General features: G+C 37.7%; 2 protein-coding genes across 2 annotated transcripts in view; one reads left to right on the plus strand and one right to left on the minus strand.

Moving 5' to 3' along the window:
- Window positions 1-16,022, minus strand: part of LOC105186685 (somatostatin receptor type 2) — a 161,428-nt gene that overhangs the window by 55,529 nt on the left and 89,877 nt on the right. The gene's annotated exons all lie outside the window — the stretch shown is intronic.
- LOC105188863 (zinc finger protein 624) lies at window positions 4,374-7,525 on the plus strand. Its single transcript, XM_011150543.2, has 3 exons — window positions 4,374-5,024; window positions 5,112-6,587; window positions 6,750-7,525. The coding sequence occupies exons 1-2, from the start codon at window positions 4,941-4,943 to the stop codon at window positions 5,802-5,804; spliced, it is 777 nt and encodes a 258-aa protein (XP_011148845.2). The 5' UTR covers window positions 4,374-4,940; the 3' UTR covers window positions 5,805-6,587; window positions 6,750-7,525.

The following is a 16,022-nucleotide window of genomic DNA, read 5'->3' on the forward strand; positions in this document are numbered from 1 at the left end:
ATTGACCTTTATATATACGTATGTGTTGTAAATTTTCACTCAATAGTATTATCAATTTAATATTGCTGGTAAACATGGCGTTGTATAGTATTATAAGTAAAACTTATATAAAACTTACCTTTTTAAAGAAAAAGGAAAAAATAGGCGTCAAGTACAAGTGCAACACGTATTGTGTTATTTTTAGAAATTTCAAACCCAAATTATTTTTTTAAGGTATACATGTGTACATAAGTTTTTACAAATAAACCTTATTACTATATGATAAAACTCTACAACACTATTCTACTGTACAAAAGAAGTGATATATTAGAATAGTGGCGCCAATTGAGAAACTTAATATATATATATGATTATTGTATACTTAATATCTTTAGAAATCTCAAATTCAAGTTATTTCCTTTTTTAAGATATGTATTATGTACATAACATAATTTTTTACAAGTAAAACTTATCAAATTATTTTTCTTTTAAGTGATTTTTGTGTACATTGTCTCTAAGTAGGTAAGAAGGTATTTTAAGATAAACTCCTAATCACGGAAAATTTCGATTCAGTATAAGAAAGTAAGAAACTTCGGACGCACAGGAGTGGTGATATGCGTGCTTCTTTTTATTCCGACACCAGGGGCGCTACGGCAGCGCCTGGTGTCGGAAATCTCCATCCTTGAAACGTCGAAACCGTTCCCTACATGATTTATCAGTTGGAGCAGCGTCACCATAAATTTCAACAAGCATTCGATGGGCTTCAGCTGCACTTTTCTTCCAATTAAAGCAGAAAATTAAAACCTCCCGCAAATGCTGCTTGGTTAACACAAAATTCGACATTTTCAACACTGTAAAAAGCAAGGTTTTTGTATGAAACTCAAAGCGATATAAACTGAATATTATTGGCAGATGTCTAACCTCTCTAAAACCGCCAAAATCAGCAGTCACTATGAACCATTCATAACAGCCGGAGCCATCTTTTGAAAACGGACCGAACTAATTTGTACATCCAATATGTTTTAAATAAAAAAATAAAAAAGTTTTTGGGATGCTATTCACTATTCCATTAAATTCGTGTGTCGTTCTGTAGATCTAATATTGATAATCTTCGCTTTTATCACGCTTTTACTTTTGCGCACGCATATTTTGCAAGTAATTCGGGCATTGTCTAATCGCGTTAGTCCGCGTGCGAAATATTTTTACACATCAGACTTGTACGCGAATATTGCGACGCGAGACAAAAGGAGTCATCAGTTATCGGCGTGTCCATCAGGCCCATCTCCCTCGTTATTCGGCTATTGTGCATTAAACCTTCGTCCCGAGCCACTCCAAATATTGATATAGCGTACACAGCTTAATCAGCTCGTGGACTGACGAGAATAACGAGGCGGATGGCACTATATCCATCGTCGCGCCGAGCAATACTCATTTTGAATAAACGCGCGACAGAATCTTCCATTTGGCGTGATAGAAAGTTATCCGGGAGCTTAGTACGCCCAGCATTCACCGGTTAAAATATATTGTTCGTTTTTATCAACAAACCGCATACGTTACTACTACTCACGGCGCGTTTGATTCAACAAACTGAAACGCCCAAATATTGAATATCGAAACACATGGACACGTGTTTTGTATCGAAGCGTGTCCAAATTCCATTACATCGACTGATAATAGAAAATCCATTTGACTGTTGCATTAACGTAGAGATCATCGCCGCGATAATGAGCACGCTTGACTTAAAAACGTTTCAAATAATGTTCGGGCGATTAATGTCCTATTTGTATTCAGAAAAATATTCTGTAGCAACAACTTGAAATTTTCTATTACTGAAACTTTCTGAGTTTCAATCGCAGTAACGGATAATTCCGTTTCGCAAACCGATGAACCATTCGCATCAATAACTGCTCTCGACCGAGGGAACTAAAATTTTCCGTCTCGACAGTAATTATTGACTGTGGAATTGACGAACCACGGGGTCTTTATCTCTTCTATCACGGAAACACACACACATGCGTGCACACTTGGCCCGAACGCCAAAAACAACATTTTTGAAGGGCTGTAACTTTGCGAAAAAAAATTGTAGCGACTCCATTTTTCTTTAAATTGATGGGGAAGATTTGAACTTTATGTTGATGCAAACGGCGTCCCCGAAAAAAATTGTCCACGTCCATGCATTCCGTTAAACTTTGCAATTTTCAATATACCAAACATGCCCTCAGATGTTAGGGGTTACAGAGGTAGGGATGCATCGTATGCAGAAAATAGGGACACATTCTTAAATCTATTAGAGACTTCGAGCTTCATTTTGAAAAAAAAACACTAGTCTACAATAATTTTTCGCCAAGTAGTCGCTAGTCAAAGATGGCCAATTTTCGGCAATATATTATCTATGTCATAATTCTTCTGAGCAGCGTATATAACGAAATTGATACTTTTCTTATGTACAATTAGCACCAAAATATTGAATTATAGTAACGTTGTATGAATATCTCACTTTAAAATAAAGTCACTATAAAAGTCACTATAAAATAAAACCTTACGTTATATAATATAATATAATATAATATAATATAATATAATAATATAAAAAACAAACAATACATGCGTGTATATGATTTTATATTATATACTATACCACGTTTACTGAACGTTTACTAATGATATTAAAATAACGATATGATTGAGTAAAAGTAAATGTAATTTTGCAAGATTACAGTATCGCTGCTTTCGGCATCTGAGGGCATGTTTGGTATATTGAAAATTGCAAAGTTTGACGGAATGCACGGACATGGACAAATGGCAGTTGGCTTCAAATATCGTCCTAGTTTTTTGTGAGCCGATAGATGAAATCTTTGTAGTGAATGTTTTGTTACAAAAGAACAATGAAGAAACCACTGTTAGGCGAAAAACATGTCACGAAAAGACTTGCTTGGGCAAAGGAGAATTTGGACCGAGATTAGAGCAACGTAATCTTTACGGACGAAGCTTCTGTTTGGGGATATACTGCCATCCGACGTTCCTGGTCAACCTTGACCAATAGATTAATACAACGGACTGTTAAACACCCTGTAAAAGTTCATATTTGGGGCTGCTTTTCGAAACAGGGTTTTGGAGCATTACATCTGTTTTCATACAATTTAAATGCTCCGAAAATGCTTAAAGTTTATGAGAAGTGTTTGTTGCTGATTGCTGAACAATGCTTCATAAAAAAAGACGAGGACTGGATCTTACAGGAAGACAACGACCCAAAACACCGGAGCAAGCTTTGCACCGAGTGGAAAGAGCAGTCTGGCATCGTCACACTTGATTGGCCATCGCAGTCGCCAGATGCAAATCCCATTGAAAATGTGTGGGCATATCTCAAGCACAAGCTTCGAGGAAGAAGAGTGTGCACTTTGAAGCAGCTGACACGACAAATTCGTCTCATTTGGAGACGAACGAATACGCAGTCAACTTAGTGGAAAGTATGCCTCGGAGATGCCAGGCAATTATCGATGCCGATGGTGACTGGACTCATTATTAATGGTATAGCATTTTTCTTCTCATGGAGCACAACAAATCCATGTACTTAAAAATCATTAAAAATAAATTTTTCTACACATTAACCCGTACACGCTCTTACTTTACAGACTGTACTAACGAGATATACAGGATGTTTGGTAACTCATACAGCCATAGCGAATGAAAGTATGGTGCTGACTAAGACAAACGTTAAAGTCCCATACAGTTTTGCTAAATTCACAATATTTTAAATAATAATAATTAAAATTTATTTATTACACATTTACTTTATAATATTTTCATATATAGTCAATTACAGTACACTATCTAGATCGGATCATACTTTAAATAGCATTTGTTACGTGTACATAAAATGTAATGCATTATCGTAACAAAAACCTGCGTTTCTAAATACAACAATGCGCCATATTTTATTCATTAGTAACTGTACGACAAAACATGTACCAAGTCTTCTCATCAACTTCCGCAACGAAAACCAGTTTTTAATTAATGATTATAACTTTTGATAGCAACAAATGTTCCCACCGAAATATCATGTATGTTAATAGGAGTAAGTTTTAATTGCAGTTAATAGGAGTAAGTTTTAATTGCAGATCAATCAAGAATGCCAAGATATATTTATATCATTATATCTACTAAAAACAATATATATAACACATCAAAATTATATAAAAGTATAACAATAAATATACAATGTAACAATTAATAATATGATAAATGTTTAACACACATTATACAAGTACAATATATAAATATATAACAGTACGCAATATATAAAAGAAATAGTATATATCAAAATACATAACAATAAGTATAGACAATATTAACAATACATAAGAGACTTATATTCCTTTAAAATATTCCGTGTATCCCAGCAATGTAAACAGCTCGTTTCGAAGATAGTTCTTCGATGGTTCTGCGCCCAAAACGTGCCCGCTCAACAATTACGTCAGACTTTGATACTTATCATAACCGATCAACGTGTGTAAGTGCGTGATTGGGACTCTCGACGGTTATGTCACGTGTTTCCCTCATGAAGAAAGTGTTCAAAGTCTATTTGCAGCAGTCTTGACGTGACCTTTTCTGTTTACTTGATATATCTCGCTTTCGGATATTGTCGATATCAAGTAAGTACCAATAATTTCAAACAGTCCCTCGTCACACATACAGAGTACACGTCGAAACTTGTCAGTTATCAGTTCTTTCAGGTATCAGTAATTAGTCGAACCTCGAAAAAAAATAAAGCAGTGCGTTTACGCGGACAAATTATTGCGGCAAACAAATTGAAAGAGATCAGAATCTCAATTAAGACTGAGTCGATAGAGAGAAAACGCAACATTCAGAAGGCGACAAACGTTAAAAATGGGCGAAGCATTGAAAAGTGTATAAGTGTATTTTATCAATGTAATATCTGCAAACAGAACTTCTGTCTGAAGATGGATATGACAAAGCGACATCTCGACGAGGTCGAACGTGGCACAAATAAATCCAGCAGTTGCAACTATGAAAGTAGCGATATGGTAATCTTGCAAAATTACGTTATACGAAAGCACAAGGACGTTTACACTTGTCCTTAGTAAGGCTATAACTTTGTTTATAATTTGCAGGATGGTATATTGCTGAAGAGCCGCATACAACATCTTCAACCAAACAAACAAGAAAGAACCAACATTATGCAGCCAGGACCATACTTGAAGAATAATTTGTGCGGCAAAAATTCCACCGAGGAGAGCAGCACTAAAAAGTACTTCAAAATTTCGAAACAATGCAAAATTTGCAAACAATACTTTCACGAAATATATGAGTTGTATGATCACTACGAGAAGGACCACAAATATCACTTTTACAAATGTAAATATTGCAACTTCAAAACCAAATATAAGACAAACTTAAAAAGACACGAGGGAGCACACATAAAAAAACCGAGCAACGGCAACTACAAGTGTACTGAGCCCGGCTGTAACAAGATATATAAGGATAAGTATGCTTTGATGATGCACATGACACGTAACCATAAAAATAAGATGGAAAGCAATACTATGGAGCTGGGACCGTCTTCAGAGAGTAATCTATACGGCAAACTTTTCAGCAGAACGAAAAATGAAAAGCACAAAGTTTCTAGAGAATGCAGAATCTGTGGTCAAATTTTCCGTAATAAATCAATGTTAATAGATCATTCAGCGACGGTTCACCACCATTGCGTGCACATATGTGAAGACAAAACATGCAATTACGAAACCAACAGCCTGCAAAACATGCAAAAGCATTTTTTAATAAAGCACATGAATAATGAAAACTAAGTATGTAGTGAGACTGGCTGTAACTGGGTGAGAAAAGATTAGAAGTAACTAAGACAATACGAACGACGCGTTCACCCTGACAAATAAAACAAAAGCAGTATTGAGAACACAGGGCCGTCCTCACAGAGTGACCTGTACGGCAAACATTTCGGAAGAAGCCCCAGCATTGCGAAGCCCATAAGTATACCTCAGAAATGCAAAACCTGCAACGGAATGTCCCTTTCTAAGCAAAAATGGAAAAAATACTTCATAGATCTTTATAAACAATCCATCCGCAACTGCAGCCATGGTTAACTATGTATTTAACAAAGACAATAACTTGCGAAGACACAATGTACGAAATCACACGGACAATTATGACTAAAGGTGTACTGAGCCTATCTATAACAGAAAGTATAAATAGTAGGCAGATCTGAAGACACACATACAATCGTCCTGTCAACCAGAAGAAAAGCAAAAGTGCGAACCCGTGGGAGTCTTCCGAGAGCGACTCATGCAGCAAACATTCCAAAAGAGGGAGCAGCATTGAAAAGTGCGTAAATGTGCCTCAGCAGTGCAAAATTTGCAACCAAGGTCTCGATAGGAAGAGAAAGTTGACACATCACCTCTGAACAGATCAAAGGATATCGCATCTGCATCTGCAACGATTGCAATTACATATCTAACATTAAACAACACATGATATGTCACGTTGTATGAAAACACATTGGCAATTACAACCATGTGTGTAATAAGAATGGCTGCTAGGAGAAATTCAAACTCGAACAGGAACTGAATAAACAGGTAAAATATGATCTTCCCAATGACTTACCGGTTCTGAAAATATGTTCAAGTAAACTGTTATTTTTTAAAGCGCAGGGAGCACAGGGATTTGCGGAGAAATCCAAAGGTGGCCTGTTCAATGTGTAGCAAAGACATAAGTAAACTTTATTTCATCCTTTACAGATATATGCTGCCATGACAATTTCTTATTTGGTCTGAAATAAGATATATAGCAGCAAGAGTGGTATATTGGACTTATACGTTGTACCACATGGCACAAAACCTACGCCTACATCTGAATCTACTACAGCACGAGTTACGAGCGTACATCCAGCGGCAGTCTTTACGCAGTTACATGGAGAAAATACATTCCAATTCACTTCCAATCCCATAAAATGATAGTCGGTATCAAGAGCATTTTTGCAAAATTTCTAAAGAAGCAATGACAAATTGGCTGTCGAATCGAATCGAGAAAGTACAAGAAGGATGTGAGGAAGCAGTTTGTGCTTAATTTGTTTATATACAGTTTATTTATACCCACACGCGCCTATATACACAAATACGCATACACGCTCAACATATGTGCTGAACCATATATTCTCTTAAACGCTCAAACGCACACAGACACACAATATCCGCGCATATTAAATATCCTACATTGTATCTTTTTGTAAAATTATATATTTAACCCTTTTTAAATTGTGTTTTTATCGCTAGACATGTACTCGCACTAATTCTATATCTTCTACATTTTATTCCATATGCGCGCGCGCACGTGTATGAGCGTGTACATACGCATACACGCATATACATGCTCGCACCCAATTTGTTCTGTGGAATAATGAGACCGGTATATAGAGAAGAATTGAAGGATGATTATATGGCGAATGTTGTAACTGTATACTTTGCTTATATGACGAGCTGAATATAATATTAAAATTTAATTTTATGTAATGTGATAGGCAAATTTTTATATTGTACAAGTGATGATTTTAATATAAGATGAAATATTTGTAAACTTGGATATTTACATGTTCCATTAACACGAATTAGAACAGTAGTATTATATCAATAATATGACATTGCAGTTAACTATGTAAGAATATAAATGAATGCAAATGTAATATAATATATTTTGCAAATTATAGTTACATCGTTTTGCAAGAAATTGTGGCATTGATATAACTTTTCTGTACTAGTTTGTGCTTTGGCTATGATATAATAAAAAGAAATATATATATATGTATATTTTTTAGTATGCATATTGACCTTTATATATACGTTTGTGTTGTAAATTTTCACTCAATAGTATTATCAATTTAATATTGCTGGTAAACATGGCGTTGTATAGTATTATAAGTAAAACTTATATAAAACTTACCTTTTTAAAGAAAAAGGAAAAAAATAGGCGCCAAGTACAAGTGCAACACGTATTGTGTTATTTTTAGAAATTTCAAACTCAAATTATTTTTTTAAGGTATATATGTGTATATAAGTTTTTACAAGTAAACCTTATTACTATATGATAAAGCTCTACAACACTATTCTACTGTACAAAAGAAGTGATATATTAGAATAGTAGCGCCAACTGAGAAACTTAATATATATATAAGTTCATTGTATACTTAATATCTTTAGAAATCTCAAATTCAAATTAGTTCCTTTCTTAAGATATGTATTATGTACGTAACATAATTTTTACAAGTAAAACTTATCAAATTATTCTTCTGTTAAGATATATAAGTATCATAAGTATCATATAAGTATCATATAAGCTTTTACAAGGAAAAATACCGTGTTATAAAAATTTAACATGTTTATTAATAGTGTCCAATATTAAAAAAAAATATCTTTTTAAAGGCTATTGTTATTCAAGAAAAACCTAGCTACAAAAAATGGGTGTTTCAGGAGGAAAGTTACATACTTCAGAAAGTTATAGTATGGACCATTTTGAATAAAAAAGGTCAAATTAACATGTGTCCAGTTTTCAATAGGTTCGGAGTTATAGCCATTTGAATGTTAAGTATTGAGAACTTAATGAGAATATTTAGTGTTACTCGCCAAGCGTGCTTCCATAGGACTACTTGTGCCGTACACAACAATGACCTTATTTTTATCATTTAAAGTTGCTCTTTTTGTTTACCGTTATAGAAGCGACTTATAAGAAACCATATAGAGATATCATTCGCCTAGAATAATCAGTAATTGCAAGTTTTGGCTAGTAGCATTATTTACTATATTCAGGCCATTCTTGCGACCCACTACTGGTCGGATAAATGATTGTTATTCCCTGTGATCTGAGGACTCAAACAATGATTTATCAAGGTTTATTCACTTTTCCCTTGGGGGCCAAAATCGATACTTTTTTAACATCCTCCTTTCCGGTTAATTCCTGCTGAACGGAAAGTTTCGGTCGTCGTAACTAAAATTCAGTGATATCAATCGAATAGTTTCCTGCGGTGCCGCCGATATAGAGAACCTGTTAATAAATGTTACTAAAGCATATACACAGGAAAAGAAACTTCAACCGCGAAGCAACACCGGTAATGAAAAGTCAGTGACGAGAGACGATATCTTCAGCGATCGAAAATATTCGTCGAGAAATTCGCTCGGGACAACCGCGAGAAATTCGCCGAGTAGAAGCTTTCTACGGAAATCTTTCTGTTTCTACAACCGAATTTTCCCCGCCTGGTCACTCTTCTATCGAGCTAGTGGGAAATGAGATTACGTTAACAGAGTTGTCTTCTCCGCGCAAGCTGAAGCGGAACTCTATCTCTCACACTTACATGTCCGAACGAAGATATCCTCGTCGCGGCGAGATTCCAGCTTCATTATCGCCCAAGAACGTTCGCGCGTTCGTAGTTGCGCATAGAACTCTCCGCTTGCGAAGAGTGAAGATTTTGATTGATTGTCGCGCTACCGAGAGCGGAGAAATTCGGCCACCGGTTCGTCTGTGTCCGCGATGGAATTCGCGATCGCGCGAGATGAATAGACAATGGCGCGCGCGGAGGGTTTGAAAGGATCGAAGTCGATTTCAGGATAGCAGCACTCGCCATCTGTTTGTTTACCTCGCCGTCATTTTAGTTTCTCGAGTGGATAGCGCGAGCACCGCGACGGAGAGTGGGAGTTGGTCCGAGTTTTACCGGCGAAGTCGTTAACGGACATTGAGAGCCGGGCTGAGAGAATACACCGAATTATTTTTAAACGCGGCGAGAGACGCGGTAACGGTAAACAATGTGCGCACGAATCGGAGCATGGCGATAACGTCTATGTTGTCGCTGAAATTTACCGAGGAGGAAGCGGTGAGCGCACGATGAAAATTGGACGCGCGTCTCGCGGAAGGACGCTCAGTTGCGTCTCTCTGCCCGAGAGGTATCATCGATGAAGACACACAGCGCGCGAATTTCATCAGAGCGCGGTGTACACATCGATATGCCTAGAAATTACCTTATTCGTTAGAATCGAGTCAATATTTGAACGTCCGCGCGGACCGTTCATGGTCAATGAAAAGGAGAACGGAGCTGTTAATTTCTTCATGTCTCTCGGCTCCTTTAGCTGCGCTCGCGGTCGTAAAAAGAGGAAGTGCGCGCGTGTTAGAAATTGTCATGAAAGAATAAATATCATTTCATTACATGTATCGCGTGATAACAGCGACATGCAACGAAAGAGCCTGTCAACGCGCGGCGCTTATATAAACTCATATGTCTCTATTTATGAGACGCGAGCAACGTTTGTGAAATATCGCACCGCGGTCATAAAAATATAATTAGGCGAGACCTAATTTCAAGCCTCGCGCGTTGATTATCTCCCCGCTACATTCGAATATCCACTCCTAGCAGAGTGTAAAAGCATATAATTTCAAAAGGTTTAATTATAATTTTAATTTTTATTTTAATTAAATTTTAATTTTAGAAGATATGTAAAATACGGTGGATAAATATAAGTATATATATTTTTGCCTGAGAGAACGCGTCACTTTAATTATTAGGTCCAGTAGTTAATCCTTCCCGATGAAATTTACATAGTTCAGAGCAAAATTTGGAATTGAAATATTCTCCCGCTCTTTTACGATTTTAAGATGTCGATATTTAACTTTTCAAAATGACATATGATTTGACGTTTAATGCTCATAACCTCATAATTAGTAACGTTCACGATGGCTATCAACAAAGAGCATATTCGATACGCGATGCATTTCGCATTTCATTTAAACAAAAACGTTTCTGAAGCAGCCAAAACGATTTGTGCTATTTACGGTGAAAATACTGTGACCAATCGCATGTGCCGAAACTGGTTTGAATGTTTTCGAAATGGTGATTTTGATCGACCAACTACGTTCCTAAAAAAATTTGAAGACGAGGAATTGCAAAATTTATTGAATAAAAATACAACACAAACACAACAAGAACTTGCGAAAAAGTTGAGAGTAAGCCAGAAAGCTATTTACAATCATTTATATCATATAAGAAAGATACATAAATAATAAAGGAAATGAATCTCACACGAACTAAAGATTGACAACAAAATTCGCCGATTTACCATATGCGTTACCTCGCTTATCAAAACAGAGATTTTTTCCACAAAATCGTAACTGGTGACGGAAAATGAATTATGAATGAGAACCCTAAACGCAAAAAAAAAACATAAATAGACTTTGATCAGCTGACAACGTCGACAGTAAAACCCAAACGTTTCAGAAAAAAGGTTCTTTTCTGTATATGATGAGATCAGAAGGGTGTGCTGTACTATGAGCTTTTGGAATCGGGTACAACTATTAAAGCAAAGATTCACCAAAAACAATTAATATGTTTCAGCGATGTAATTGAGAAAAAAGACCATTTGTTAGATAAGGCCACTGTAAAATCATTCTGCTGCACGACAATACTAAATCGCCTACAGCAGAGGCCACAAAGAAAACCATCTTGCACTGAGAACACGGCGTATTCTCCAGATTTGGCTTCATCAGATTTTTACTTGTTTTGGTCGATGCAACTCGTATTGTCTGATATATATTTTTCGACAACTGACGACGTACGAAATTTCCTTGACGATTTTATAACCTCAAAGCCACCAAGTTTCTATCGTAATGGGATTCGGTAAATGCCCAATAAATGGCGCAAGGTCATCGATAACAACGGAGAATATTTCATTGATTAATCTTGTCCTATTGACTTTTAAACAAAGATTGAAAATTATCGGAAATTGGCAAGAATTAACTACTAGATTTTATATTATTAAAGATAGCAGAGGAATCGAATAACGACTGATATATTACGATCAATTTTCCGCAAAAACATACATCGCGGAAGATCCGCCGGTGAATTTCACGCTCGGTTTGGAGCAAAAATCATGCGTTCGCTACGTCTCGTGATATATTTGCTCTTTGAAACTTTGTACAGCGGAACCAATTCCGCATGAATTATTTAACACTCGGCTGCATTTTATGGGTCCGCTAATGTGCACTGCGTGCGCGTACATGCGTACGATCGGATATTGAGTGTGCGCGACGTGTGCACGCATAAGCGTCCGTAATAACGATTGTTTAATCATTTAATAACCTAATGAGCGCGAAGCATGGAATTGTAGATCGTACGCGGTCGTGATGAAGCGAGCGATGCAACATCTTTCCGAAACGCGCCGGTCGATCTTGATTAAAACAACACGCATGCATCCGGCGCTGTTACGAGAATTCACCCCGCTGAAACATGTGCAATTAGAAAATCCACGGGAAATGATGATACTACAAGACTACGGCGAAATAAAATGTCCAGAACCAAACAAAAATGTATTACCTGGCCTCAATTATCTCGTGGCGCTAAAAGCAACATGTCGACGAGTACGAGCGTTTTCACACGCGTAAGTTTCATCGTTGCCGCGCAAGGGTGAGTCTAGAAGAGAAATACGAGTGTACGTAAATTTGACTGGTCAATTATGCAGCGAGATCTCAGCGACAAATTGCCAGAGATAATTATTATTTCATACCGTGTATTTTCCAGGAGCTTTCTTATTCAAGAAACATCATGCGTTTCCGAAGAGAGAAACGAAGAACGGAGAAATATTAAATTATTCATCGCCGTTGATCGAAAGTATATACCAGTTTGCCGCGCAAACACATAAATCGACGTTCAAATTTCCACCCAGCACAATAGATTACAACGAGGAATGCTATGTACATCCGACATTTTGCCGGCAGGTTATGTCGGCAATAACTGTCGAGTGAAGCAGCGAAGAGAAGCGAAGAACGCGTGGATAAACTACGGGACGCACATCGGTCACAGCCACGAGAAAGAGGGAGCGAGAGAGAGAGAGAGGAGAGAGAGAGAGAGAGAGAGAGAGAGAGAGGAGTGGAGAGGGAGAGCCGCGCTCGGTCCGTACGCGCCACACAAGCGCGACCGCCGGGGGAAATAAAAGTGCGCGAACTCTTTTCTCGCGCCGAGATATTTTAAATGTCAATCTGTATCTCGAAGGAAGGCGCGGTCGGGAGATTTTTGCAGAACTCGCGAGTCAAACGTGACAGCCATAGGCGGCGCCAGAATTGTTCATACGGGTGGGCCACAGGTGGGCCAGCGTTTATATGAGTGGGCCATATTTATAAAGTCATATAAAAAAGCTGAAAACTTGGACCGAATAGGACAGCATAATTATGCTAAAATTTTCTAAAATTTTAGGGTGGACCAAGGGTGGGCCAGCGTATTTTTAGGTGGGCCAGGGCCCACCCAGGCTCACCCTTGGTGGCAGCCCGACGAGTGGAAACCCGGCGACCGGGAATCTGCTCAATCTTGATTATTACGGTATATCTTCGCTATACCGTATCACTCGTTTCTCTCGTTCTATGTTGTTTTCGTTTCCTCTCTTTTTCTTTCAGGAGACAGTGGAACAAAGCGGACGCGCGTCGCGATATCGCGACGGCTGCCAGCGACATTAGGCCTGTTCGTTTTGTCTGCACTGTTGAACTGGTGCAACAAGTTGAAGTGAGAAAACCTAAGTTTGTCTCACTTTAACTTAATGCACCAGTTCAGCAGTGCAGACAAAACGAACAGGCCTATTGCTCGCTCAATGCGCGATTCCAAATCTGACGATCACTGCATAGGCGTACGAACACGACATGTGTGGGTTTCTTTAGTTTCTTCCGTCACATGGAGATCCGCAATCGGCGGACGATCGCGAGTCGACGGAAATCATCTATCTCTCTTTCTCTTTCTCTTTCCTGTGTCTCCCTCCCCCTCTCTTTACTGCTCACGCGTGAAATTCCTTCGCCCAAGTTCCGTCCTCTCTCGCAGCTGCGACAAGGCGGACCTTCGACCTCGTTAAAACCACATCCAGCTAGATTACCTTCGCCAGAGCGTCGATGAAGTATACATTAAGGCGAGCTGGGTCGCATCGTGTGCGAGTGTTCGAGAGTAACAGGACGACCTTTTCTGCAACTTGCCCGACATGCTGCTTAGATGAGCTCCGATATTGATTGCAGCATGGAACGTTGATCTTGACGAGTGAGAGCTTAAGAACAAAGCACGCGAATAAACGTGAGGGAACGCAACGCGACTGCGAAAGGTCAGAATGCGTCATCGCGTATCGAATAGCTTTCCTCGGATAGCTTTCCCTGGAACACGAAACTGCGCGGGAAAGTAATTCGATTGACAACACCTCTATGTTCTTTTTACTCGATCTCGCGCACCTGTGGAAGAACTTATGACTTGAGATACACTAAAATACACCGTTCAACGAGGAGAAACTGAACGCGTAACGTTCGATCTATTCTTTGTTCCGGACTTTCTCGTTTTGATGCCAGTTGCATGTACTTCTTTATAGATCAGAGGTCAAAATATATAATATTAGGAGCAAAAGTTTCCATCTCGTTCACGTATAGATGGCATTGTGAATTATTTACATGAAAGTTGCGACGCGTTTTTGTTAGTATTCGTATAAAGATGAAAATCGATAAAACACGTCGTTCGTCATTGTGTGCTTTTTTTATTTCACCAGCGCAAAACAGCTACCGAAGCAACCAGAATCGTTCGCGAAAATTATGATTAGGGAACGATAGCTGAAAGTTCATGTCATAAGTGCTTTCGGCGTTTTAAAAGTAGCGATTTTAACTCGAAAGCAAGAAGCGTACTAGGTGATCACAAAAGATGAGTTCGGATGATTTGGAAGTGTTGTTGGAAGAATATTCGACTCAATCGAGTGTAGAACTTGCGAGAAGGTTAACATGTTAATCAGAGTACTGTAATTCGACGCTTACATGAGATGGGGAAAATTCTGAAGGAGGGAAAATGGGTTCCCCATGAATTATTCGAGAACGCTATTGCCAACCGAGTCATCATTTGTCTTTCTTTGTTCAATAGACACAAACACAAGTCTTTTTTGAAATGTGACCGGAGACGAGAAATAGATTTATTATGACAATTTCAATCGCAAAAGATCGTGGGTAAATCCTGAAGAACCCTCTACGTCATAGCCAAAACAAAATATCCATGGTCATAAGGTCCTTCTGTGTATCTGGTAGGACACGCAAGGGGTGCTATATTATGAGCTGTTAAAACTATCTCAAACTATCACCACGGAATTATACAGTCGACAACCGAGACAGTCGAATGATCAATTGATCAAGAAATGACCATATTTTGCGACAAAGCAAAAGAAAGTGATTCTTCTGCAATGCTAGGTGCCATGTTGCATTGACGACCCGGGAAACTTTAATGGAATTGCAATGGGAAGTTCTACTACACCCGGTATATTTTCCAGATATTGTCCCATCGGATTTTCAGATACTTCGTTCTATGCAGCACAGTCTTTCTGCCACACGATTTCGCAATATTGAGGAAGGAACAACAATTCATCGCTAACTTCAATCATTCTAAGAGCAAAAACTTCTTTTATCGTGACGTCTGCTTGAAAGATGGCAAAAAATGGTAGATAATCCCGGGAAATATTTTGATTAAAAATATTACGTCATTTATAATAATATTAATAAAAAATTATTGCCTTAAAAACGATGAAAATGTTTGCATACTCCCCATACGTATAATTATATTATAAAATATAATATAATATATATAATATATATAATACATATAATACATGTAATAAAATATATTTATTATATTATTATTATATTAAAATACACTTATTGTATATTATTTTTTATTATATGTGTTATATAACATATATAATATATGTAATAAAAAACAAACAATATATATAATAGGGTCAAAAGTTCGTGCAACGAAGTAGCGGCTGTAACAGGAGAAAGGGAGAAAGGTGAGAAAAGGAGAGAGAGCTCACGCAAAAATAGAAACGCCGAGATATATCTAGATAGAAGAATCACTCGCAGTACTCTCGGACGTTAGAACGTTTAGAACTTGCTGTTTAACTTTACTTAAAAGCTTCGCTCGAAAAAATTTCCTGAAAGAACCTTCCCTCTCGGAAGAGACAAGTTCTATCTTATAAGAGAAC

Source organism: Harpegnathos saltator, unplaced genomic scaffold, assembly GCF_003227715.2.
Source record: "Harpegnathos saltator strain DR-91 unplaced genomic scaffold, Hsal_v8.6 scaffold677, whole genome shotgun sequence".
Taxonomy (NCBI): domain Eukaryota; kingdom Metazoa; phylum Arthropoda; class Insecta; order Hymenoptera; family Formicidae; genus Harpegnathos; species Harpegnathos saltator.